This window comes from Anoplopoma fimbria, chromosome 7 (genome assembly GCF_027596085.1).
Source record: "Anoplopoma fimbria isolate UVic2021 breed Golden Eagle Sablefish chromosome 7, Afim_UVic_2022, whole genome shotgun sequence".
In the NCBI taxonomy this organism is placed as follows: Eukaryota; Metazoa; Chordata; class Actinopteri; order Perciformes; family Anoplopomatidae; genus Anoplopoma; species Anoplopoma fimbria.
The window spans coordinates 21,399,868-21,426,269 of NC_072455.1; the positions used below are offsets into that span (position 1 = coordinate 21,399,868).

The 26,402-nt window shown below is 35.8% G+C and overlaps 3 protein-coding genes across 6 annotated transcripts; 1 reads left to right on the forward strand and 2 right to left on the reverse strand.

Annotated features, from left to right (window-relative positions):
* Positions 1–55: 55 nt before the first annotated feature.
* Positions 56–4,541, reverse strand: si:ch211-212k18.13 (ubiquitin carboxyl-terminal hydrolase 47). 3 transcript variants are annotated; one of them, XM_054601722.1, is made up of 10 exons: positions 4,412–4,541; positions 4,221–4,317; positions 3,636–3,751; positions 3,453–3,523; positions 2,755–2,880; positions 2,559–2,654; positions 2,174–2,302; positions 1,960–2,088; positions 1,780–1,855; positions 56–1,567 (listed from the first exon to the last, which is right to left on the reverse strand). In XM_054601722.1, exons 1-10 carry the CDS (start codon positions 4,467–4,469, stop codon positions 774–776), a joined length of 1,692 nt encoding a protein of 563 aa, XP_054457697.1. In that variant the 5' UTR covers positions 4,470–4,541; the 3' UTR covers positions 56–773. The 3 variants fall into 3 exon arrangements, with proteins under 3 accessions (XP_054457697.1, XP_054457698.1, XP_054457699.1); XM_054601724.1 differs by having other exon boundaries at positions 1,480–1,567; positions 1,960–2,036; XM_054601723.1 differs by lacking the exons at positions 3,453–3,523; positions 4,221–4,317; positions 4,412–4,541 and having other exon boundaries at positions 3,636–3,745.
* A 1,379-nt stretch (positions 4,542–5,920) lies between these two features.
* Positions 5,921–9,109, forward strand: LOC129093898 (E3 ubiquitin-protein ligase RNF19B-like). Its single transcript, XM_054602019.1, has 4 exons — positions 5,921–6,079; positions 7,192–7,396; positions 7,980–8,150; positions 8,283–9,109. The coding sequence occupies exons 2-4, from the start codon at positions 7,202–7,204 to the stop codon at positions 8,736–8,738; spliced, it is 822 nt and encodes a 273-aa protein (XP_054457994.1). The 5' UTR covers positions 5,921–6,079; positions 7,192–7,201; the 3' UTR covers positions 8,739–9,109.
* A 9-nt stretch (positions 9,110–9,118) lies between these two features.
* LOC129093895 (uncharacterized) lies at positions 9,119–26,239 on the reverse strand. Of its 2 annotated transcripts, none has more exons than XM_054602014.1 (39): positions 26,105–26,239; positions 25,509–25,616; positions 24,833–24,938; positions 24,220–24,332; positions 24,058–24,128; positions 23,848–23,973; positions 23,663–23,758; positions 23,442–23,570; positions 23,094–23,222; positions 22,957–22,994; positions 22,795–22,826; positions 22,124–22,705; positions 20,912–21,017; positions 20,669–20,781; positions 20,526–20,596; positions 20,315–20,440; positions 20,099–20,194; positions 19,878–20,006; positions 19,530–19,658; positions 19,384–19,421; positions 19,222–19,253; positions 18,806–19,132; positions 16,476–16,544; positions 16,188–16,238; positions 16,026–16,082; positions 15,272–15,383; positions 15,024–15,136; positions 14,855–14,925; positions 14,644–14,769; positions 14,452–14,547; positions 14,079–14,207; positions 13,830–13,958; positions 13,674–13,711; positions 13,517–13,548; positions 12,049–12,117; positions 11,876–11,929; positions 10,415–10,831; positions 10,061–10,172; positions 9,119–9,881 (listed from the first exon to the last, which is right to left on the reverse strand). In XM_054602014.1, exons 2-38 carry the CDS (start codon positions 25,606–25,608, stop codon positions 10,099–10,101), a joined length of 4,326 nt encoding a protein of 1,441 aa, XP_054457989.1. In that variant the 5' UTR covers positions 25,609–25,616; positions 26,105–26,239; the 3' UTR covers positions 9,119–9,881; positions 10,061–10,098. The 2 variants fall into 2 exon arrangements, with proteins under 2 accessions (XP_054457989.1, XP_054457990.1); XM_054602015.1 differs by having other exon boundaries at positions 24,079–24,128; positions 26,105–26,233.
* Positions 26,240–26,402: the final 163 nt, after the last annotated feature.

Here is a 26,402-nt window from a genome sequence, read left to right on the forward strand (position 1 = left end):
TCGAGGTGTGGCTGCAGGACCTAGAGAAAAAGAGTGAATTTAGTGTATTGTTTGGATTCATTTTGGATTAATACTGACAAGTCGCTAAAATAGGATACAGGAGTTCTTCAGCAGTTTAATTGCTACCAACTTAACATTACTGTAAAACTTATGGTGCCATGTCGGTATAAATGAAAAATGATTCTTACAATAAATGCTCTGTAATATTTTCTCCTTTCAGCTGCAGCACTGTGGTGCTCCTAAACTGCTCCTCAGTGCAAGTAGGCCATCTCCTCCCCATCAAACCCAATCACGGTGACTGTCACAACCATTTCAGATTAAACCACAGGGTGTGGTAGTGCACCCCAAGAGCTGATAAAACACCTTCACCTCCATCCTTCAAATTAAAGAACTACACACCAGCATCTCACTTGTCATCATTGCTGTAAAATAACTGTGTTGAACTGTGCTTTTACAGTAAAATAAAAAAGTGCAGTACTGAGATATAGGACCTTATTTCTGTATAAACTGCAACTCATTTGCACTAATTTACTTTATAGTTTTACTGACATAAATGCATGTTTATCCAAATATTGCAAGTGCATGTAGGTTCCTAAAAAAGTGAAATGGTAACATTTACCCATCTGAAATCAAAACATCACTGACCACAGTCAGTTTATAGCGGCACAGGATCGACAGCCAACAGTGTCAAAGAATGAGGTTCGCATGAGTCCTGCTTCACAAATAAGCGATTCCAAAAGACGATTCACGTATCCCTTATCCTTATTCATTCTTCACTTCCATCGCTCTCTTTTGATTTTGTCCCTGCTCTCTGCAGCCTTTCTTCTCACCCTGGGACTTGCAGTTATTTCTCCCCTTTTCACAGTTTGTGTGGTCGCCAGTTTGCAGCTGCTGTCTTCTGTCACGACATGCTGTATTTTCTCCTCGTCTCTCATTGGACTGATTGATTTGAAGTATAGGTTTGGTGAATAGCAACACTTAAAGGGTTTGTGCACGCTAAATTGCTGCGTTTCTCCTGTTAGGTATGGAAGCGTAGAATAAGTGGAGCCGTTGGAGGAAACGTAAAGTGATTTTAGATCACAATCACACACATTTGCACTGACACACGTCTCTCTTTTCTGTTCAGCTCTATTTCCTTTTACCTCTGTAACTGCCTCCCTTTTTCTTGTACAGCAACCATCGTTTAGATCTTTTTGTAGCTCTGCAGAATTTGACTGTCGTGTTTGAAAACTTGGTCTGTAGCCCTCTCCATCTGCTCCAGTGTCTGTTTGATGTAACATCTCTCCGTGCGGCCTCACACATGCTGCTCCTGGGTTTATCTGTTCGTTCATCTCCCATGAAAAGTTTGTCTGTTCCTTCCGAACGGTATCATCACGGCTGTTCTTTAATATATCGTCATACAAGCGCTTTGAGTTTCCTCCTCCGTTGCAGCTCTCATCCTTCAGTAGATCTGGTACGAGAGCCTCTCCTCTCGTTGTTTCATCATGTCTTCCTTCAGCATCAACATCTGAATGTGCGTAGAGAGATTGCTGGTTGCCTTCCTCATGTTTTTCAGTATGTCTGCCATCTTTGAAGGTAAAATGGGAGGTTAATAATAATAACAAATTTAGTTATATAGCACTTTTCAAACAGAAAAAAACTGTTTTTATCTTCTTCGCCTTAAGATGCTAACAGAATTCAGTGTTAGACTTCACTGGTAAAGCAGTTTAAATAAAAACTGTAAACAGAGCCAAATAAAAATCAGTAAACCATGAGGTAAATGTTTATTTGCAAACTTACCTTTCCTGTACATGAGGAGGTAAGCTGTACGAGACCTCAGAGAGTTATTTCTATCCCCAAACAGTGGTGGTATGACCTGTAAAATTGAAAATAACCACAGTAAATGATAAACTGTGTGTTGTTAAACTGTGTGAGGATTTGTGAAACTGGAATGCATACAGAAAAAATGTGTCTCCTTACCCTGTTAACAATGTCGTCATTGAAGTGATACCACGAGTCAGTTTCCAGAGACTTGATTTGTGCAGTGTAATGACCTCCTGTTAGATTACCAAAGTGGTTAACTAAAGCGTAGAGGTCATATTTACATTTCTGAGGAGACAGAAAGAAAACAACATCACCACTTTTAAGAAAAGTTAAATCAAAACAATTTCCTGCTTACATAAAATTGTTGTACCTCCATGTGTAAAGTCTGGGGGACATCCACGTTGCAGTGAAGCTTGACGTAACACCTGCGCTTGTAGTCAAACCTGAATCTCTTCAGCAGGAGGGTCAAAACCTCTGGATTTTGTGTCATCTCACATCCCTAGACCAGAAAATAAAAACGCAAAGTCACCCAACATACTTAAGACTTCAGTAGATCTAAATCAGGATTCAATAATTAGGTTAAACTTACTGTAGTGAGATGCATTGAGATGTATTAGACGTTATAAGGTCATATATTTATTGGGATCTACATCAGCCTTGTAAATACATTGTAAACAACATAGGCTTATGAGAAATTATGTAAACGATTTTATGCGAACAAGAAAAGGGAAAACTTGAACTAAATGAATACTCACAAAGTCTGCATCTCGCTTTTTATTACACCGGTTGCAGAACACTTTGTTTTCCCCGCAGACCTTTTCTCCCTTGAAGAATGCCTTCAACCCTTTCTCCTGTAAACATAGTATATTTATTCATCCTGCATGTGTTTTTTCTTTTGTATTTTTGAAAAAAAAACACATAAAGGAATCTCGTTAAAGGAAAGTGTAGTACCACGCTGTAGGTTTGACGACGCAAATCTTTCACCGCAAGAGGCAGAATCCAAAAAAAGCCCCTGGAATCGTTCCTCTCTTTGCACTTGAGGCATGTGGTCTTGTGACTCAGCTCTCCCTGGAATATCTGGACACAGAGGTACACAACAGGTTCAATGAGTGCCGAGAAGCCTGCTAGTTAGGGAGACCGCCAAAGGAATATTCCACTTTTTGTATCAAAAAATCTCATCCTGCAGACTTGAACATTTAAACCACTCCTGTAGCATAATCTACATCTCTAATCTCTCACATCTTTAATTATTTATTAGTGGTGTAAAGTGTAAAGTATATTTACTTAGGCACTATGTACAAATGTAATGGTAGCTTTACATGGGTATTCCCATTTCATATCACTTTATAATTCTACAGCACTACATTTCAGAAGGAAACTTTTTACTGCACTACATTTATCTGACAGCTTTGGTTTCTTTACAAATTATGATTCTACAAACAAAACACATGATGGACATTAAACAGATGATTCATGGAAAAAGTTAAACTTCCCAACACTGTATAAAATACTTATGATGCACATCATTTAACAAAATAAAATGCTGCTTAAACATGAATGCATAAGAAATAATAATCTCATGAAAAACTACATAATATCATATAAAATATATCATTAGATATACAAATCCTATCCTTTGCTATCCCTACCTTGGCTGCCCCTGGACTGCTCAAACACAAAATCTTCTCAAAATACTCAGCTGCATCCCGTTGCTCATAAACTTAGAGTAGGAGAGAAGACAAACAGATCATTATTAGCATATATGAGGCCTCTCTGAGTCTGCAGGATATTCACACACAGCAGCAGTGTGATGTCTCAAATCCAAGACTTACCGTTTGTGATCCCCAGTTTTTTTGTGAGGTCATGTGTTTTGGCCATACTTTTCTGTAAATCAGCAAATAGGCTTTTCATCTGTGGGTCAATGGTTGTTGAATCTTCACTGCAGCATCTGTGGCACAGTGAGAATAATATTCGACTTTAATACACTTGGAACAAGTTCTTTTTTACGAATCTGTCTTAAATACGCTACAGTAAATATGAAGCTGGACCCATCAGCAGGTTAGCTTATTATTATTATTATTATCATTATTATTATTATTATTATTATTATTATCATTATCATTCATCCCACACCTTCATCGTCCCTCAGACTTCTCTTATATTATTAACTAGTGGGCTTTCTGTTACACTTGGACAGAGCCTGACTAGCTGTTTCCCCCTGCCTCTGGCCTTTATGCTAAGCTAAGCTAACACCGCTGGCTCCAGCTATACTATACATACATGAGTGGTATCAATCTTCTCAGAAAGAAAGCATGCCAAAATGTCAAACTAATCCTTTAATATACTGTAAAGTCCTTTAAAAAACATTTCTTCAGGGTTTTTAATTGATCTGATCAAATGAAGCTGAGGTTACTCACCGTTGCACAGCCTCCCGGAAGTCTTCGGTCATGAAAAGCACCTGAAGAATGCTGTTCAAGTAGCATGTAAGACCCGGACTGTTCAGGCCATGGTAATCTAAAGACACAACAGCGACACAAGACAAACAACTGCTTCATTATCATAAAACTCAAGAAGCATATAAGACATGTTTTACTGTCAGGTCACTTACCTGAGATGGTGAAGTTGTCTAGTTTCGTTATTAACATTTCAACGAGATCATGATTCATAATGATGTCTTTTGAATGAGAGCGTTGACATTTTTAAGATTACTGAAGTTTTTTTTTCTATCCTGATGTACGGATTCGGCCTGCTGAAGCACATGAGAAACGGCAGAAGTTAGGAGACAGCAGTCAGGCACAGGTAGCCTTATTTTACACTCACACCTACTAGAAAGCAATGCAATCATCAACAACAATAGAACAACACTGAATAGTGAAAACAGACAGAGGATAGTATTACAGGGCTAGTTTCTGAGGGTTTTTTAATGGGTCTTATTAGCTAATAATGATGGCAGAGGGTTCATTTTGTTACATTACCAAGGATGATAATAAAAATATACTCCTAACATGTAGAATTTGTTTAGAAATGTACTAATACTGTCAATATTATGATAGTACCACTAGTATTTTTCCAGTTGTTCTCTTGTAATCCTTTTGATTTTTGTAGGTAACAACAGATAACAGTTGGTGAGTGTACAATAGAGACTTAAAGCAGCTGAAATATTTAACTTAATCTTTAAAGCAGTGATAACTAAGTACAATTTCATGAGTTTGTACTTAAGTAGTTAAGGTACTAGTACTTTACTTGAATATTTCCAAAGTCTATCACTTGTACTGCATTTTGTTGGAAAATGTTGCACTTTACAAGTCCTATTCATCAGACGGATGTAAGTACTTTTACTTTTCAGATTTGGATTCTAAATAGAGCGACAAACCATATGATCAGTCTCTTAAATATGATGTTATGATGACTGATATAAATTATACTTGCAGTAGTACAAGTTTAATTAGCTCCACATCAATTAGATATAAGATTAAAAAGCTGCTTACACATTCATGCATCAGTGAGAATAATCCAATAACACAACACTCCAACAAAGGGCATTATGCTGCATAACAAGTACTTCTTTATTTTACTGCTAAGTCTTTTTTGTTTTGTTTTCTCTCCATGGGATCAAGTGCTTAATAAAAAAAAAGTTCAGTTACTAATTATGCACAATTAGACTTTCAGGACTTTTACTACAAGTAATGATGTATTTATATACTGTGGTATTTCTACTTTCACTTCAGTAAAAAATCTACAAGGAAGCACGACGTACGCATATCACAATAAAGAAGCAGATCGATTTATAATTGTGCATGTCCACTACATGGTGAAACATTAAAACATATGTGTTTTCAGCACAAACAAACACACCAATGAGTGAAATCACAGGACATAAAACACAGAAGTAACCAGTGGTGTGTTTGTGCGCAGGCGCTCAATCCTCCATCACAGCTTTTAAATAAGTAAACTACAATAAGACAATAATAATAATCCACTGTAAAGAGGTAAGTATGTGGTAAAAAAATAAAAATGGGAGGGTGAAACACGAGGATACTCACCGAGCAGCATGTCTGTTTATCTGACTGCAATCTGCTTTCACTTTCGATTCTAACGAGAGTTTGAAGGAGGAAGACACAGCGACAGACAGACAGAGTTAGAGGTCTTACATGTGACTTTACCCACATCTCTGGGCTAAACCCTCCTCCAGAGTGTCCTGTTGAGCAAAATATTTTAATTAAAGTCGTGAAACAAAAAGAATAAGAGAGAGAGAGAGACAAACTGTTCCTCCAAGGTAAGACAGAACAAAACAATGTGTTGTTTCTGCTCCTGAATTAAAATGAACAATGTGTTTGTGCAGCTTTCTAAAGGGGAACTACACGCATGGTTATTTCATAATTTACATATTCAGTGGTTTAAACTGTATTAACGTGTATGTTTGATTGTATTCATAGTCACGTTCAATCGTTATTTTATTCTAGTAATATTAGTGCAAAATGAACATGTTTTGACGCTTTCAGAATTCAAAGTATTAACTTAAATGCGTTACTCCTTTAACAAGCTGTTTTCCCTACTGTGCTATGAATTCATTCATCATGTAAGCCAGCTGGAAATCACCTGAGTGCCATTCAGTGACTCAGGTTTAGTTATATCAGCTCAGTCAAGATGATTATTGCCGAGTTGTTGGTCTTGTCAACAGAATGTTTCCAGAAAGCCTTCTTCAAATCAGGGGCTATTAAACTAGACTACTTTACTTATAAAATAATCTGAACACACATTACACACATATATATTTTTAGAGTCAGTTTGGCTTGCACTTTTTGGGAATGTCTTTATCTACTGTTGACATTACCAATAAACGCCCATAAATCCGCATAATGTTCCTTATGACTCCAGAACTTGCATAAGATTTATCGCCTTTATAAGTTTATTAGTATTAAATAAAATCCAGTGATGGTTATTTGTACACGCGTGGGTGCATTGCAAATAGGAACTACTAACAGCTAATTCGGCATACTTTTAATTGGTGCCAATATGCCAAAATGTAAACAAATAAAGAGTACATATACTCATGTTGTATCCCACAGATCATCACACTTCCTGTTTACATCCCTAAAAGCCCAAAATGGGAGTTTTATAATGCCCAAAATACCCCAAAAACAATGATAGGAGTTACAAAATCCATTAATCTGAACTTGTTTTACACTTTATATTAAATATTATGTGAGCCATAGTGATATTTTGACATTAGGCTATTGAGGCTCAGAATGTCCCATTGTTCTTATATAACAACCCCTGTCTCAGATAATAATAGTAGTCATGATATTACATCCGTACAGTGGGATATAGTGTTAACTTAAATCATAGTCAGTAATCATAGTGCCCCAACTTTTTTCCACTTTATAGTAGGATCAAAATGAGCATTCAGGGACAGCAACAGGTGGAGAAGAAGTACGACCCACGGGACACCACCCTGAGGTTTGTCAACAGGAGGGATGACTTGGATCCGGTGTGTGACGATGAAGATGACTGTCTCAGGGCGGAGATGTCCTGCGGCCACGCTGTCACTCCTGACTCTCTAACAAACTGGTGTCGCAGCCTGCTGGATGAGGTATCTCATGCCTTGAAAGTATTTTTTAAATACATTTAAGTTAAAGCAATGTGATCAAACTGTGAAGGAGACATTTGGTATATAAAGACAGTTGGTAGCATCTTGCTTGTGCCAACTGCAATCTGTATTTTTCTGCTTATTTTAAGACATTTAACTCTGAAACTAAGAACTAAACATTAAATATAACTATAAACAAAATGAAAAAAGAGTATTACCCTCAAAGACACTGCACAGAAAATGTTAACTGATGCTTCTAATGAGCACAAATCGGCACAGAGCAGAATAATGAACAGACAAAATGGGCTGTTAATTAAAATTTAACAGCTAACACCTGATTCCTAAAAAAAAAGTTCAGCAGTAAGACAACAGCATTTTCAATGAGAGAGCAGACGACAAACTTTTTGGGTTCACCGTATAGTCAAGTTAAATATATTAGGAGCCCTGCAGTGAGGCTGATATTCCTTAATTTGTATTGTTTGTATGTGTGTGTCTCTGTCTGGCACATTAACATCATTTCAGAGGTGAACGTGCTTACTGTTTTCTAAAATTCTTAACTGCCTCTTCTTCTCTTTGTTGTTTTTAGGGTAACTACAAATTCAGATGCCCTGCACTGGTGGAGGGGAACAAACTGTGCAATAAACCGTGGTTGTACCAAGAGGTGCGCAGACTGGCTGATTTGTCTGTTGAGGAAATGCAGAATTTTGAAGATACCATGGCTCGCCTGGCTGCTGCAGAATACTGTGAAATTCAGACAGTAAGTGGTCCAGGGGTTTAAGGTTGTTTTGAATGTTGAATATTTTTGATTTTGATATTTAAAATGACTAAAAGGTGCACTGATTTCTAAATTTCTCTGTCCAATATTTCCCTGCACTGTTTCCCACATCAGTGCCCGCAGTGTAAGACGAATGTGGAGAGGAAGGATCTCTCCAACCTGTGTGCGCAGTGCCCCATGTGCACAGCTGATAAGAAGAAGACCTACCAGTTCTGCTGGCAGTGTCAGAGGGAGTGGAAAGGTCAAGGCCCTCGGTCCGACCGCTGTGACAACGATGGCTGCTTCAACAGGGACTTGCAGCTTCTGCAGACGTGTAAGACCATCAGTCTGCCAGCGGTGGAGGGGGTCACCCACTGCCCCTCTGTCCGAGTCTGCCCCACATGCGGCACGAAGGTGGAGCACAGCCAACAGAACTGCAAAAATATAAACTGCCCCCGCTGCCACGTGGAGTTTTGTTTCGTCTGCCTGAAACTAAAAATAGAGTGTTGTAAGACCAGTTCACCGTACAAAATCTGTCCCAGTGGTGTGGCTCCTAGACAGACCTCTATCCCTGTGTGGGAGAAGAAATGAAAAAGAAACAGAAACATCTGTATTTGATGAACAATTCAACAATAGATTGTAGTTTAAATCTATCAATATTATATTACTCCGTTAATATTTGTTGATATATACAAAATGTGACAAACACTCGTGCCTTATTTATACATATTTTTGTCTACTTGTGGATGAACTCTGCCTCCTTCTGGATAGACTTTAAATTGAACATGACAAGAAAGTCAGATGTTTTATTGTCCTGTGAATGCCGATCACTATTGAGCTACTGTAAATGCTACTAGTAATAAATTCTATACATACAAAATGACATTTCTTGAAAAATGTTTACTTAGATTCGAGAATGTATTTGTAAACCTTATAATTACTCATTAAAATCACACAAATATTCAAATGTATGCTTTTTCTTGATTTTTATTTCATTTTACTTTACATTCGAAAGTTCTTACTACTATGCCACAACAAACTTTGAAATTCCAGTAAAGCTCCGATCCAGGAGCTAGCTCTAATCAAAATAAAATAAATGTTTGAATGGTTTAAATCTGGTTTTATATTTAAAATGCATACAAACAGACATGGTGTGAATCTGAGTCTTTAAAAGGATAACATCAATATCAAACTAAATAAAACATTCTCTGATCACTATGACAATGTATTAAAATGTACCACAACCTCACAACTAACTACAATATGCATAAACACCAAATATTTCTGTGATTTTTTGCTCCCAATTTTTTGGTGTACAATTTACATCTAACTAATATTACAGTCAATTCATTTTTAATATTTCAAATTAAATACTTAAAAATCATAGCTGTAGAAGTTTGTTTTTTTTAAATAGTTTTTCACATGTTTGTCAATCACATCATTTTCATTTGGTTTAATAAATGTAAGACAATAATTAGAAAACAAAGTTGATTCATAATTATATACAAATTAATTCTTGATTACGCTGATATCAAGTTGTTAAGATTAGCGGTTTTCATCTCCGAAGCAATATAGGAAACAATAAGAGGAAAAAGATCTCTCCTTCATTTGCATCTCATTAAGGTTGTTCTTGCAAAAAAAAATAAAAAATCACAATACTAAAAAAACAATATGACGACAGATGTGCATTTCATCCTTTGTGCTCTTTGGCCGGGTCGAGTAGAATTCTCTCACCTGGTGGAAAAGTAAACCAGGAATTAATTACCTCAGAATAACACAAAACAGTAACTGTAAGTCACAAAAACAAGTTATATCTAGTTCTGATCAACTCTTTCTTCCAATCTATCCTGACCTGTTCCTCATTTCATTATGTTGTCTCATCTGTCTTCATTATCAGTGTCTATTTTTCTTACTTTTCGCTTGATTTCCACCTTGTCACCTATCAGTTCTTTTAAAATGTCATCATTTCCGCCTCTCCAGTCAGATCTTCTGAATTGGTCTCCTCCCACTTCTGACACTCTGGGGCTTTGAAGAAAGGTCATATATTCAGTAATGATCAGTGTCAATGTAACGTAGCCTCAGAAAATGACACTTTAGTATTTTTATATACTGTATATGGATCATCAAAGCACTTTTGCATAATGTGTCAAATTATATAAAATAAATCCCATGGGGCCAATAAAGCGGTCACTTTTGTACACTGCTTTAAACGCACACTGATAAATATTCCAGACAGAAGGCCAAATCCCACATGTTCTTCTCATTACCTGTTTGTTTCAGCTTCTCTGTCTCTCCATCCACATCCGGTCCACGGGAGTCTGTCGGCTGTTCTCCAACATTTAGGGGAGAAATGTCTCCGTCAGTTTGCATCAGCTCGTCTGGGTTTTCTTGTGTGAGTCTGGAATGTGCACCGTCTCCATTTCTAGGAAGATTTTCCGGTGCCTCTTCACGTCCTCTGCAGTTTACGCCAAACGGTGTTCTCCAGTTCTCACTCGGTGTCACGCTTATGTCATTACCTGTTTTGTCATTTGTTATTTTTTCTGCATCACCCTCCTCTCGAATCTGCAAATCTATAATCATCGATTCTTCATGCTTTTCAGTTTGTCTAAATTGTGTCTCCTCTTCATTGTCAGCGTCCCTTTTCTCTCTTTCTCTCTTCTCATCGGGCCTCTGACACTCTGGGGCTTTGAGGTGGAAGAAAAGTTATATAATCAGTTATTCTCTGTATCAAAATCAATAATTAAAAGAACTAAATGTTTTCATTTTCATGATTTACACCTTAAAAAAAGTCTAAATATCAACAGATTTAGACAGAAGGTCTTTGAACTGGGGAACAATTTTTTCGAATTTATAATTTGCATAGAACAACAAAAAGGTGACAAGCAGTCAACACTGCTGCATAGATAATGTAACGTATTTTAGATTATTATTAATTAAAATGCAATTGATTACATGATATCAAATATAGTTGTAAACCTTTTTTTTTTTCATATGGCTGTTCTTTAAACTGCAGCATTCAACAAAAACAGAATAAAAATTGTTAATGATTTGCCATTTAAATTTTGAAATTTGTGTCTTCTGTCTGGTAAATTCACAATTGAACATTTGATCCCCAAAACCAGAAAAAGAATGAATAAAACTTTAGGAAAAAAGTCTGAAAGATACCTGTATTTAGCTATTTCTATGATAAAGTTATTTGTTTTATTATTTTATTTTTCCTTTTACATTTAAAGGAGCATTATCTTGTTTCATTTTATTAAATTCTTGTGGCTTTTATACAATTTCTGATGTCCAACAAACTATTTTCATGATTGAACAATTGGTCCTTTATCAAGCAAAAACAAAATCTGAAGTTGTAAAACATTATACAAACATAATAATAATAATAATAATAATAATAATAATAATAATAATAATAATAATAATAAAAAAAATAATAATAATAATAATAATCTACTTAATTTATAATATTTCTCTGTTTGAGCTGAGAGTTCTTAATATTATTTTATTTTAGTTCAAATTCTTCCAACTTATCCCTTCATATTTTTTGTGTGATGCTGGATGGAGTATTGTTTTCGTATGCCTCTTTATGTCCACTATTTATTATTTCCCTCAGTTTTCCACAATTTGTGATTTCTTTTTACTTTTATGTCATGACTTGTTTCTCTATATTGTGCATGTCTTCTCCTTAACTTTCAGTTTATTATCAGTTAGTTTGTCACCTTTACCTTTTTCATCTGGTTGATCAGCTGCATCATCTGTCACAGACGGCTTCTTAGAAGCTGTTGGTTTGGAGGAAAAGTAATTTATTTAGTAATTCGTTCAGCAAAGATCAATTTATATCAAAGTGATATCAGTTTTTACCTCACATGTGAAATTTCAGAGAAGTGAGCATACTTACTAAAAAAGGAAAAAGCACGTTTGATTTTGTCAATTCCAAATTCCCACTTTGGTGCAGCAGGTGAAGAGTCTGATAACAAAATGATTTAGTGTCAAATATTTGGAAACATTTGGTTGAATGAATTAAAAAAGAACATAAATATTTAAAAATGATCAATAATCAATAGTTTTTTCATGATGAATGTGTTAGATTAGGTCAAATTACATGGTCTGGTATTGAGCAAAAGGGGATATTTCACAACCAGCTTCCTCTGATATAGATGCATTGAAAAGTATCACTAGGTTCTTGAGAAAAGAAGATCTCGCACAATGCTTTTGCAGTGTTTTGTAGAATTTGTATAACATTGATCTTAAACAGAGAGCGCTCCGAACACTGTGTGCACAGGTTATGGACAGTCTTCCTCTAAGAATATTAACAGAAATCGGTCTTCTAGCTTTCAGAAGTCATTCTAAGTAGGACAAAATAATACAATCCAAATAATACAAAGAAGTCCATAAAGAGGAATGATAGAGATTACCCAGTAGCAGTATTTCAATGAATTTAAACACGACATCTCATCATTTAGGTTCTAGGGCATACAAGTATTAGCATCAATAGGATTATTAACATGGATTAATGCTAACTGTATATCATATATAAATATTCTTGTTATTAGACTTAATTATGTGTTGTGGTGGGTCGTTGGTTTTTATATTTTCTTATATGTGGAACATAATGTGGCAGATTAAACACATGTTGTTGTCAATTATTGAGAGACATTCCCACAGGAGAATCTCACACCCGTGCACACACAGTGGCTGGAGCTCTGTTTAAGATCAATGTTGTACGTTTAAAACACTCTTGAAAAAGGTCCAGTTGGACCGGAACGATAGTATGATAAATAAATAGTGTTGCAGAGCAAGAGCACTGTGGGATCTTCTTTTTTAAGAAATAAAAATATAAAAAATTCTGACCATCTTTTGCTTTTATTTATGTTTATTTGTTTTGTATCATCCAGATTACAGTTTACACCATATGGTTGAAACACTTCATTTCCTGCATTCTGGGGAATTTTGATGTACCAATTTGTGCCTCATATACATCTTTTACACCGGCATATCTTCAGCCTATCAATGTAAAGCAAAATACAAAATGCAGGCTACACTTCAAAATATAAAAATAAAATGGAATATAATTAAGTAAGGCTCTTAAGCATTTCAAATATGTATTCTCCTGAAGGTTAATTTTATTTGTGTAACCTTTTAAATGTGCATGTGGCACCTCAATGATACATTTATTAATTTACAAAACCCTGGACTTTAATAGCTCATATGTGTTTCATCCTGTTTTTGCAATGCATTGTTTGTCAAACCTTCTGAACAGGCTTTCAGGGGAAGCTATTTCATAATAGGATTAAGCAATAATCTGTTAATATTAGAGGGATAGCCACATTTAAAAAAAAAAATATTATTATTATTTTTAATCCTACCTCTGTACATGAGCAGATATACAGTCCCGGAGCTGGTGAACAACAATTTTAAAGCTATTATTTGCATAGAACAACAGAAAGATTAACAACATACAGTAAACGATTATTATTGATGAAATTGATGAAATTTGATAAAATGTATTTTTATCAAACATACTTGTAATGGTTGTTTTTTGCAAATGGCTGTTTTTGGACCTGCACCATTCAACAAAAACAATTTCAACAAATTTACATTTAATGTCTCATCTTTCCTTTGGAATGTTTTTTAATATATTCCATCCTAATGGACGAGATGAAGTAAAATCCAACTCACCTTGGAGACGCGAGTGTCATTAAACTCGTACCAGGTTTTGTCCTTATTGGACAGGATGGTGGCCGTGTAATGTCCACCTCTTAGACTGCCCATGTGATTCACCATCCCATACAGCTCGTACTTCTTGTTCTGCAATGAAGAGCACAGTCAGGTAAATAAAATGTAATATTATTACTAATTAATATAATATAATATACATATTTTAAAAGCAATTCAAAAGGGCCTCCATTCAAAGTTACTTCTCCTTACCTCTCTCTGTAATTCACGTGGCACATCCACACAGCGGTTGGATTTGAAATGTGTCATGGTGTTGTAGTCAAAGTCAAATCTCTTGAGGAGTAGAGTCAATATCTGAGGAAATACCTCCATCTCACATCCCTAAATAATACAGGAAATATTATAAAACATCCTTTTAGATCTAAGTAATGTAAACAAACATTTCTGCATTAAATTTGGTCTGCACACGGTTTGGGTTTGAATTTTAATTTTAATTTCAAAACATACAGCAGAAACAAAACACTACATGTTTTGATTTCTGTATTGTAAACTAATATATGATTTTATTGGATTCCAGTAAAAAAAATAACATAGTGAAGCCTTGAATTTTAAGCTCAAAACTCACACTTTTTGCCTCCGTTTTCTTTTCACATTCGTTGCAGTACACCAAGTTTCTTCCAGTGAATGATTTAGACTTGAAAACCCTTTTAAAGCTCCTTTCCTGTAAAAACACAAATGGTTTAATGAATTCCAAATTAGATTAACATGCTCACATCACATACAATTATAAGTAGAACTCTGAACTTTGGTTATTCACCACGTTGTAGTTGGTGTCATTGGTATCCATTAGTGACAGTGGAAGAGTCCAGAATGGATTTGTCTCTAAATTGATGTTGTGGCCTTCGAAGCATTTTGTTGTGTGTTTCAGCTTTCCTTGGAAAACCTTGAGATAGAAATATCACGTATAACACATCTTCTTTGATTAATTCACTTGTAAATACCTTTAGAGATTTCATCACATTGCTCACCTCAGAGGCCTGTGGGTTGATTTGACGTAAAATCATGTCCAGGCATTCAGCTGCATCCTGTTGTTCATAAACTGAAAAAGCATACATACATATAATCCTAGAATATTAATTGAATCAAAACAGCTTTCATTTAGCACTGATAATCAAGTTTTATTTCAGTCCATCTTACCATTTTGAATCCCAAATGCTGCTGTGATAGTTTCTGTTCCACATGTTTCCTTCTTCAGGCCTTCAAAGATATTTCTCAGCAGACGATCCGTTTGTTGGGTTTTTGGATCCAACCTTATTGGAGAAAGTAGTTTCTCAGTGAATAGCAATGTTTCATGTTACTAGTTCACATAATGTTTTGTTCACATTTAAATGGCTCTCCTTGAACTTTGGCACTATTGTCAACAAATTAAAGCATCTCATTCAAACCTGTCGTGGATCTCTGTTGTCATGGAGAGAACTTGCAGGACGCTGTTGAGGTAACATGTGGCGCCCTGATTACGCAGACCATAATGAAGTCTATGTCGTCTATGTATAGTCCCTTTAAGGTAAGAAGAACACAGTGGTATTAGGTCATCACTATTAATTTCAAATAATGAATTGTGAGAAAAAAATCAAACACTTCATTGCTCCGTATATATTATATATATAAATAATATATATAAAATCAATGTCTGACGTTAAAAAAAAAAATGAAAATACAATTGGTGCCTTAATGTGCAACACCAAAATCTGAAACAATAATAAAAAGTAAAAGTATAATAGTACATACATATACATATATACATACTGTATATATATATATATATATATGTTTATAATATAATAACTATATATTTATTTGTAGTTATTTTTACATTTCTCTATGATTTAAAGGAGCATCATCATCTTTAATTTCAAACCATTTGCAATTTGACTCTTTTTTTGTGTGATGCTGGGCTGACTTATGGCTCCATATATAGACAGATACCTTTATATCATGACTTGTTTCTCTGACTGAGAGTTCCTTCCATCATGTCTTAATGATCAGCTCTCTGTTTACAATAATACAGAGACCCTTCAATAAGCTCAGTCTCATATTCTAAACTCAGTGTTGACCCTCTTTTAATATTGTGCATGTCTTCTCCTTAACTCTGAGGGATGAAAACATTTTCTTTCAGTTCATTATCAGTTAGTTTGTCACCTTTAGCTTTTTCATGTGGTTGTTCAGCTGCAACACCTGTCACACGTGACTTTTTAGCTGTTGATTTGAAGGAAAAGTAATTAATTCAGTTATTTGTTAAACAAATATCTGTTAATAATATTGTTTCATTCATTTACACCTCACTTGCTCAGCTTTACTTACCAAAAGGCAACAGTATCTTACAATAAGAATTGTTCACGATCTGTGCAGCATCTGATTACAAACAAAAATGATTTACAGTGAAAGATTTTAAACACACAACATTTGGTTGAATTAAATAAAAAAGGTGAAGGTCAACATTGAAATAAATATCAAAAATCTAGTTGTTTTATGGTGAATGTGTAATATTAGGTCAAATGACATGGTCTCTTATTGTGCAAAAACAAATTGTAGCCAAAATATGTTTTCAAAGGTGATATTTCACATTTCTGAGAAGCAAGCATTACTTACAAAAAAAGAGCCAAATCAGAGAAATAATATAGCTCCACAATCCCGTTTTTTGTGAAGCAGGTGCAGCATCTGATTTCAAACAAAGAAAGATTTACTGTGAATGTGTTACATTAGGTCAAAATATATAGCCTCTTATTAAGCAAGAACAAATTGGAACTAAAATATTGAAAGTTGTAGCCTTATTCAAACTGGCCATCTTTAGCTTTTATTTGTGTTAATTATTTTTCTTTGGGACACTGTGGCTCCCAGATGTGTGACTGTAGCTCTAAAGTGGAATTAAAGTGATATACAGTCATGATTCGTTTCACATGGCCGACTCCGGCAGCGTTGATAAAAAAAAGAATCCGATCCAAATGTAAAGCAGATTTGAACAGAATTTTGAGAAAACAGCAATGAAAATGCGAATAAAAGCGTGTTACCATCCACTACTGTCACAGGTTAGTAACCCCCCAAAAATGTGAACGCATGGAACTGGTTTCTCACCAGACACAGTTCATTCCTATCACATCTTAAAATTGCCACGGACAGACCACCAACTTCAAACCCAAAACCCCCGACTCCACTAGCCGTGTGGGTTCAAGACCTCCTCGGTCTCAGACCATCGGCACCGGTTCCCTTCAAGGCTGCGTTCTTTCCCATCTGCTCTTCTCCCTGTACACCTACAGCAGCACCTCCAGGCAACAATCTGTCAAGCTCCTGTAGTGTGCAGGCAACACCACCCTCATTGGATTCATCTCTAGTGGGGATGAGTCCGCCTACAGGTGAGAGGTTGACCATCTGGTGACCTGCTGAGGTCAGGACAACTTTGAGCTCAATGCTCTAAAGACAGTAGGAATGGTGGTTCCCAGGCAACAGTCCCTCAGCTTCCTGGGCACCATCATTACACAGGACCTCAACCAAAAAGTTCAACCTGCCAAAGACAATGATGGGGCACGTCTACACTGCCATCATTGTATCCATCCTCACTTTCTCCATCACCATCTGGTACGCTGCAGCCACTGCCAAGGACAAGGGCAGACTGCAGCACATCATTTTGCCCTTCTGAGAAGGTGATTGGCTGCAATCTGCCATCCCTACGTTTTTTAATAGTATCTTTTTAAATATCTCTATAGCAATTTTACTATTCAATTTCTATGTTGTTGACTCTTGCAGTACTTTTTTCCTTATGTTTATTGTTTATTTTTTATGATTGTATGCACCAAACACCAAGGTCCTTGTGTGAATAACCTACTTAGCAATAAACCCTGATTCTGAGTCTGATTCTAAATGCTTAGGGTGGGTTATTGCAGAGGTCAAAATTCAAGCTTATATATAAAAAACAACTAGCTTTGTTAAAAAAGTTGTTTTAATCTAATCTAACCATTTGACAGTACCTCCAGTGCCCACTAGATGACGTAGCTGCCCTAGAGGGCACTTTCATCACGTTTTCTTGCACATTGTGCCACCATAAAGGGCACTTATTCTATTTAATCTACCATAAGGACTTGCAAGAGGGCAATTTAACTATTTTTTCCCAACATGGGGGCACCGAGGGGGTTAATCAGCCCCTGAATCTATCAGCTTCTGCACGAGGAGCAATATCAATATCAGTAAGCAAATGTTTCTTTTTTAACACCAAAACAAGTCTTAATGTCATAATACACATCTGAGTATGTGTCTTTGGAAGAAGTTACTTTAATTGTTTCGTTTTTATGCATTCCTTGTAAATTTATCTTTATTATCTATTGGCCTAACAATGACAATTTCAGGAGATCTGTCCACGGATTTGGTTCAAAGGGAAATATCTTACAAGTATAATAAGCACATTCATGCTCCACAGAGGATGAATCCTACTAACTTTGGTGGTCCTCGGACTTTTCCTGACTTAGTTTTGGCTATTAGTGAAATATCTCAAAAGCTTTTGGATGAATCCTCATGAACTTTTGAACAAATGTCCATGAAGCCCAGAGGATCAGTCTTCATGACTTAAGTGATTTCCAGAATTCTCCTCTAGCGCCACCAATTGGTCAGACTTTTCACTTATCCTGTCAAATATCTCAACATCTATTTGATGTAACTTTGTCCAACACCGGCAGAACTAATGAAATTCCCATCAGCCACAGTTTTACTGTGTTTAATGCTAATTAGCAAATGTTAGCATGTTAAAATGCTAAAATGAGTTTGCATTCAGCTCAAATCACCAGAGTTGCTAGCGCTTTATCAAAAGTACTCTTACAGTTTAATTGTGATAAATGAGATGATTTTCATAATTAGGTTAAATGGTTGGTCACTTTTGAGCAAAAACAAAGTGGTCTGCAGTGGCCTTTTACAACTATTCTGCTTCTTATTACCTTTTTGATTATTCTTGTCCATCTTCATCTCTTCAGGCAGTTGTACTACGCAGGAATCCATGTCTTTGTGATTTCGGGAAGCATTGTCTTCTGTCTTTTTGTTTGTGTTTGCAAACAATTTGACATTCTCTACACTTTCTGCATCACCCTCCTCTCCTCCTGTCTGATGTCTTAATGCCTCATTTCTTCCCATAAGTACGTCATTCTGTCCTGTTTGTGTCTTCCCTTCGTTATCAGCACCACTGTCTCCTATGTTTCCTTTGTGTTCCACATTGACTTGTCTTGGATCTTTCCACTTAATGGTGTCTGTCTGACCTTCTGAAATGGCTTTGAAGTGAAGAAAAAGTTATATATTTAGCAATGATCTGTAAATATTGCAAGCCCAAATATTTCTGGATGTATTTTTATGAATTTACCTCTGTACATGAGCAGATATGCAGTCGTTGAGCTGGTGAACAATAATCTTAGAGTTATCATTTGCATAGAACAGAAAGATTAAAACATACAGTCAACACTTCTGGATAATGTTATATATATTGGGTTATTATTATTAATGAAATGTATTTTATCAAACGTACCAGTAATGGTTGGTTTCTGCAAATGGCTGTTCTTTAACCTGCAACAAAAACAGTTTCAACAAATGAACATTTCGTCTCATCTTTCCATTGGTATCTTTTGAATAAGTACTATCCTAATGGACGAGATGAAGTAAAATCCAACTCACCTTGGAGACGTGATTGTCATCAAACTCGTACCAGGTTTTGTCCTCATTGGACAGGATGGTGGCCGTGTAATGTCCGCCTCTTAGACCGCCCATGTGATTCACCATCCCATACAGTTTGTACTTTTTATCCTGAAAAGAAGAACACTTAATGAGGTTAAAGTTATCAAGTGCAGTTGTTGCTACTTTGTTAAAGAAGCCAACAGTCTATGAGTGCCGTAATATTATGCCGAAGTAATCAATCTGACATTTGTTGATGAACAAAACTGGGCATTTTATTGGAAGCATGTGTTAAACCTAAATCTTACACATCACTGCACAATTCGTCTTAGTAAAGTTACTTCTCCTTGCCTTTATTTGTAATTCACGTGGCACATCCACACAGCGGTTGGATTTGAAATGTGTCATGGTGTTGTAGTCAAAGTCAAATCTCTTGAGGAGTAGAGTCAATATCTGAGGAAATACCTCCATCTCACATCCCTAAAAAATACAGGAAAGATTATCAAACACTTCAGATTTTGATCTGTAGACCATATGGTAAACAAACTTTAAATTTTAAGCTCAAAACTCACACTTTTTGCCTCCGTTTTCTTTTCACATTCCTTGCAGTACACCAAGTTTCTTCCAGTGAATGATTTAGACTCGAAAACCCTTTCAAAGCTCCTTTCCTGTAAAAACACAAATGGTTTAATGAATTCCAAATTAGATTAACATGCTCACATCACATACAATTATAAGTAGAACATCACATAAAATCATAAGTAGAACTCTGAACTTTGGTTATTCACCACGTTGTAGTTGGTGTCATTGGTATCCATTAGTGACAGTGGAAGAGTCCAGAATGGATTTGTCTCTACATTGATGTTGTGGCCTTCGGAGCATTTTGTTGTGTGTTTCAGCTTTCCTTGGAAAACCTTGAGATAGAAATATCACGGATAACACATCTTCTTTGATTAATTCACTTGTAAATACCTTTAGAGATGTCATCACATTGCTCACCTCAGAGGCCTGTGGGTTGATTTGACGTAAAATCATGTCCAGGCATTCAGCTGCATCCTGTTGTTCATAAACTGAAAAAGCAATTGAATCAAAACATCTTTCATTTAGCACTGATAATCAAGTTTTATTTCAGTCCATCTTACCATTTTGAATCCCAAATGCTGCTGTGATAGTTTCTGTTCCACATGTTTCCTTCTTCAGGCCTTCAAAGATATTTCTCAGCAGACGATCCGTTTGTTGGGTTTTTGGATCCAACCTTATTGGAGAAAGTAGTTTCTCAGTGAATAGCAACGTTTCATGTTACTAGTTCACATTATGTTTTGTTCACATTTAAATGGCTCTCCTTGAACTTCTATTGTTAACAGATGAAAGCAGCTGTTTCAAACCTGTCGTGGATCTCTGTTGTCATGGAGAGAACTTGCAGGACGCTGTTGAGGTAACATGTGGCGCCCTGATTACGCAGACCATAATGAAGTCTATGTTTCCGAGTCCCTTTATGGTAAGAAGAACACAGTGTTATTAGGTCATCGCTTTAAATGTATAATAAATAATTATCTAATTATAGATGATCATTGGAGAAAACATTTTCATATTCGATGGCATACAGTATATTTATACTATAGAGCTCATCAATGTGCTGTAGTATAGACACGCACTGATTCTTTCCATATATGGTAGCAACAGTAGGTAAAGATAGATTATGTCACCAGAATAGTAACATCTTGTAGAATATTATAACACTTCATTGCTCTATATATATATTATATATATACATATTGTTTTTTATGCAGCAGATGTAATGTCTGATATTTAAAAAATGTAAATATAAAAATGACTGTCAAGATGGAACAATTGGTCTCTTGTTAGGAAAAACCAAATTCTGAAAAAATCTAACTCTTTTTAAGAAAATATAATAGTATTAGTATTAATTATATGTATATGTATATTTTATTATAATATAATAAATATATATTTATTTGTAGTTGTTTTTGTTTTTAGGCCTAGAATACTTTTTTTTCTTCTTTTTTTTTCAAAAACAACTATTTGATGGATTATCATGACAATTTACATTCGTGCTCCACAGAGGATGAATCCTACTAACTTTGTTGGTCCTCAGACTTTTCCTGACCTTTTTGGCTTTTAGTGAAATATTTCAAAAACTTTTGGATGAATCCTCATGAAATTTGGAACAAATGTCCATGAAGCCCAGAGGATCAGTCTTCATGATTTCAGTGATTTCCAGAATTCTCCTCTAGCGCCACCAATTGGTCAGACTTTTCACTTATCCTGTGAAATATCTCAACATCTATTTGATGTAACTTTGTCCAACACCGGCAGAACTAATGAAATTCCCATCAGCCACAGTTTTACTGTGTTTAATGCTAATTAGCAAATGTTAGCATGTTAAAATGCTAAAATGAGTTTGCATTCAGCTCAAATCACCAGAGTTGCTAGCGCTTTATCAAAAGTACTCTTACAGTTAGACTTAATTGTGATAAATGAGATGATTTTCATAATTAGGTTAAATGGTTGGTCACTTTTGAGCAAAAACAAAGTGGTCTGCAGTGGCCTTTTACAACTATTCTGCTTCTTATTACCTTTTTGATTATTCTTGTACATCTTCTTCTCTTCAGGCAGTTGTACTCTCCAGGAATCCATCTCTTTGCGATTTCGGGAAGAATCGTCTCCTGTCATTTCCTTTGATTTTGCTTGTGTGATGCCAAAATGTGTGCTTTTTACTTTAACGTAGGGATTTTCCCGTTCATCTCCACTGCTTTTTACTTCGCTCATCCTGCCATGGTTCCCTCTAACTTTCAAGATTGTGTCATGTTTTTTTCCACTGACTGATACTTTATGTTCATTGTGTGAAGTAAAACTTCCACACAGTGATTTTTTTTCCATATCTACCTTCCCATTCCCATCCTGCAAAGACCCAACAGCATGCTCAGTCTGGTATGTAACTTCAGTGTTCAAACCACTCTCTACACTTTCTGCATCACCCTCCTCTCCTCCTGTCTGATGTCTTAATGCCTCATTTCTTCCCATAAGTACGTCATTCTGTCCTGTTTGTGTCTTCCCTTCGTTATCAGCACCACTGTCTCCTATGTTTCCTTTGTGTTCCACATTGACTTGTCTTGGATCTTTCCACTTAATGGTGTCTGTCTGACCTTCTGAAATGGCTTTGAAGTGAAGAAAAAGTTATATATTTAGCAATGATCTGTAAATATTGCAAGCCCAAATATTTCTGGATGTATTTTTATGAATTTACCTCTGTACATGAGCAGATATGCAGTCGTTGAGCTGGTGAACAATAATCTTAGAGTTATCATTTGCATAGAACAGAAAGATTAAAACATACAGTCAACACTTCTGGATAATGTTATATATATTGGGTTATTATTATTAATGAAATGTATTTTATCAAACGTACCAGTAATGGTTGGTTTCTGCAAATGGCTGTTCTTTAACCTGCAACAAAAACAGTTTCAACAAATTAACATTTGTCTCATCTTTCCTTTGGTATCTTTTGATATCCAAATGGACAAGATGAAGTAAAATCCAACTCACCTTGGAGACGCGAGTGTCATTAAACTCGTACCAGGTTTTGTCCTCATTGGACAGGATGGTGGCCGTGTAATGTCCGCCTCTTAGACCGCCCATGTGATTCACCATCCCATACAGTTTGTACTTTTTATCCTGAAAAGAAGAACACTTAATGAGGTTAAAGTTATCAAGTGCAGTTGTTGCTACTTTGTTAAAGAAGCCAACAGTCTATGAGTGCCGTAATATTATGCCGAAGTAATCAATCTGACATTTGTTGATGAACAAAACTGGGCATTTTATTGGAAGCATGTGTTAAACCTAAATCTTACACATCACTGCACAATTCGTCTTAGTAAAGTTACTTCTCCTTACCTTTATTTGTAATTCACGTGGCACATCCACACAGCGGTTGGATTTGAAATGTGTCATGGTGTTGCGGTCAAAGTCAAATCTCTTGAGGAGTAGAGTCAATATCTGAGGAAATACCTCCATCTCACATCCCTAAAAAATACAGGAAAGATTATCAAACACTTCAGATTTTGATCTGTAGACCATATGGTAAACAAACTTTAAATTTTAAGCTCAAAACTCACGCTTTTTGCCTCCGTTTTCTTTTCACATTCGTTGCAGTACACCAAGTTTCTTCCAGTGAATGATTTAGACTCGAAATTCCTTTCAAAGCTCCTTTCCTGTAAAAACACAAATGGTTTAATGAATTCCAAATTAGATTAACATGCTCACATCACATACAATTATAAGTAGAATTATTGCTACTTACCACGTTGTAGTTGGTGTCATTGGTATCCTTTAGTGACAGTGGAAGAGTCCAGAATGGATTTGTCTTTACATTGATGTTGTGGCCTTTGGAGCATTTTTTTGTGTGTGTCAGCTGTCCTTGGAAAACCTTGAGATAGAAATATAACATTTAGATTATTTTGATTTGATTTCTGGACTTTTAACTTACACAATGGATTTGGAAAGTGCTCACCTCAGAGGCCTGTGGGCTGACCTTTTGTAAAATCATCTCCAGGCACTTAGCGGCATCGAGTCGATTATTAACTGAAAACAATATTTACATTTCAAGCCAGTGAATCTCCAGCTGTTATGTTACGTCCTTTAATGTTTTTCTCATGATGACTGACCAACTTACCATTCTCTATCGCCAAACTCTTTGTGATGTTTTCTGTTTTACATGTTGTTTCCTTTAGTTTTTCAAAGAGGTTTTTCAGCTCCTGATCTGTTATTCCTGCTTTTGGATCCAACCTGTAGGAAGAGTTGAGTTAATTTATGACTATTTCAGTCCGTTTTAACTTTAACTACATCACCGATTGAGTGATATTTAAGAAAAAATAAGATTTTGATGCAGCCTGATCCTTTTGATTGCAATATATGATGAAAACACTCCTGGAATGAAAGCTAGATGTAAAGAGACAAGCTTTGGATGTTATTGCACTGGGAAAGCCTGCAACATCATGTGCAGAACCTTAAATGAGAGAAACTCAAGTATGATATTACCCTGAGAAGTTCAAAACACATGGCAGAATTTTCTAAATTTGGCTTTTGTACTTTGGTCCCTTTATCTTCCCTTCCTTGTTTGTGTCATCAAGCCTAAAATCGAGTCAAGTTGTTATGAGGATACTTTTGATTTGCTTTCAACCAAACAGCACAATCTACTGAATACAATCAGATGTATGTGTTTCCTGTTGATACTTGACATACTTGTCTCACTTCTATTGTTACAGATGAAAGCAGCTGTTTCAAACCTGTCGTGGATCTCTGTTGTCATGGAGAGAACTTGCAGGACGCTGTTGAGGTAACATGTGGCGCCCTGATTATGCAGACCATAATGAGGTCCCTGCGTCTGAGTCACTTAAAGGAAACAAAAACACAATATCATTACGTAATCTTGAATAATTATTGGAGAAAATATTTTCCAATGAATAGAAATTGGAGAATAGTATAATACTTTATTGCTCCATATATCCTGTTCTTTGACCACCAGGTGCCTGATATAAAAAATAAGCTATTGCCAAGATTGAACAATTTGAGTCAATCAATTAACTTTTTGGATTTTATTTTTCTTAGAGATTTAGGGGAGCGTCATCTTCTTTAATTTCCTTTAACTCGTTGCTTCTTGCATGGTTTCTTGTGTGATGCTGGACTGCGTAATGTCTCCATTTATTTTCTTGTGTTATTTCACTCAGTGTTTCCCTATTCTTCACATTTTGCCTCTCGGGCAGAAGCCACTGGCAGCTATTTACACAGCATCAAGCATTACTAACCAGCCAAATCTAATTGTTTACATGATATTCAACATTTGTTTCTTTATAATGCTTTTAATACTTGACTTTTTTCTTTTCAGGGCTTGCATAATATTAATAAAGAAGTCCATGAATACTAGATATGAGTTCATGAGTACTTTATCATCTTCTTTCTTACCTGTTTGTTGGCTTTTTCCTGCCATTGTCTTCGTATCTCGGCCCCCTTTACTGGATTCAGTAGGAGCAGGTTCTTCTGTCCATGTTATTCTTCTCTTCATGTGTGATGCTGAAATGAATAGTGCGTTAAATATGACTCATATTTGCCGTGCCTTTACATCTCTGCTCGTCAACTGTTGCCTTTTATGACACCTCACTTCATCTTGTGATGTTGATGGCATCTCATTATTGAGAAACAATATGCCTATATTATATAATTACGAGATGACATATATGTCCCATAAATGAGAGATAGAAAAGTCAATGACATTTGATACAGGATAAGTTTTACTTTCGTTTCAAAAGTCAGGTGTCTTCACTCTGGTTTAGCGACATTATGATTATGATTATTATGAAACTACAGAAAAGAAAGTTCAGAAAAGAAGCAACTTTTTTGCCCTGGGATCTAGTATCCAAAACTTTGATAATGTTACAAATATTTCTTTTTTTATTTAGCTTTTAGGTCTTCAATAAGGGAATTTTCATTTACTCATTTGATGATAACTGTCCACACCAAACGGTAAAAGGATGAACAGATCGATGAGTTTTGTTATTTACCGTTTTTGAAACGTTGCCTGTTCGGCTCCAGCAGTCCAGTCCGAAGACATCCAATAATGTTAACAGGAAACAAAGTTAACTTGAAACTAGTAAAGCGGTTAAAACAACGATACTGTGGTGCTTACTCCTCCTGTGCTTACTAACTAATGAGACACATCCAAGTCAGTAGGTGAGGCGAGACTTCAAAATAAAAGCACAACTAAACATCCAGAAATACTTTACAAAAAGCATCATTATCATTGCTCAGATCGTCTTCATCAATTCACATTTTTAAAAGGTTTTTATTGTCACGCTCACA

Bases quoted from the DNA above. Each gene is read 5' to 3' on its own strand.
- LOC129093898 (XM_054602019.1), top strand. From the start codon at position 7,202: ATGAGCATTCAGGGACAGCAACAGGTGGAGAAGAAGTACGACCCACGG. The intron at 7,397-7,979 runs GTATCTCATGCC...TGTTGTTTTTAG, and splicing joins GTCGCAGCCTGCTGGATGAG to GGTAACTACAAATTCAGATG. The intron at 8,151-8,282 runs GTAAGTGGTCCA...TTCCCACATCAG, and splicing joins AATACTGTGAAATTCAGACA to TGCCCGCAGTGTAAGACGAA.
- si:ch211-212k18.13 (XM_054601722.1), bottom strand. From the start codon at position 4,469: ATGAATCATGATCTCGTTGAAATGTTAATAACGAAACTAGACAACTTC. The intron at 4,318-4,411 runs GTAAGTGACCTG...TTGTGTCTTTAG, and splicing joins AGACAACTTCACCATCTCAG to ATTACCATGGCCTGAACAGT. The intron at 2,089-2,173 runs GTACAACAATTT...CTGTCTCCTCAG, and splicing joins CCCAGACTTTACACATGGAG to AAATGTAAATATGACCTCTA.
- LOC129093895 (XM_054602014.1), bottom strand. From the start codon at position 25,608: ATGAAGAGAAGAATAACATGGACAGAAGAACCTGCTCCTACTGAATCC. The intron at 22,995-23,093 runs GTGAGTTGGATT...TTTTTGTTGCAG, and splicing joins ATGACACTCGCGTCTCCAAG to GTTAAAGAACAGCCATTTGC. The intron at 16,083-16,187 runs GTAAGTAAAGCT...TCAAATCAACAG, and splicing joins TAAGATACTGTTGCCTTTTG to CTAAAAAGTCACGTGTGACA.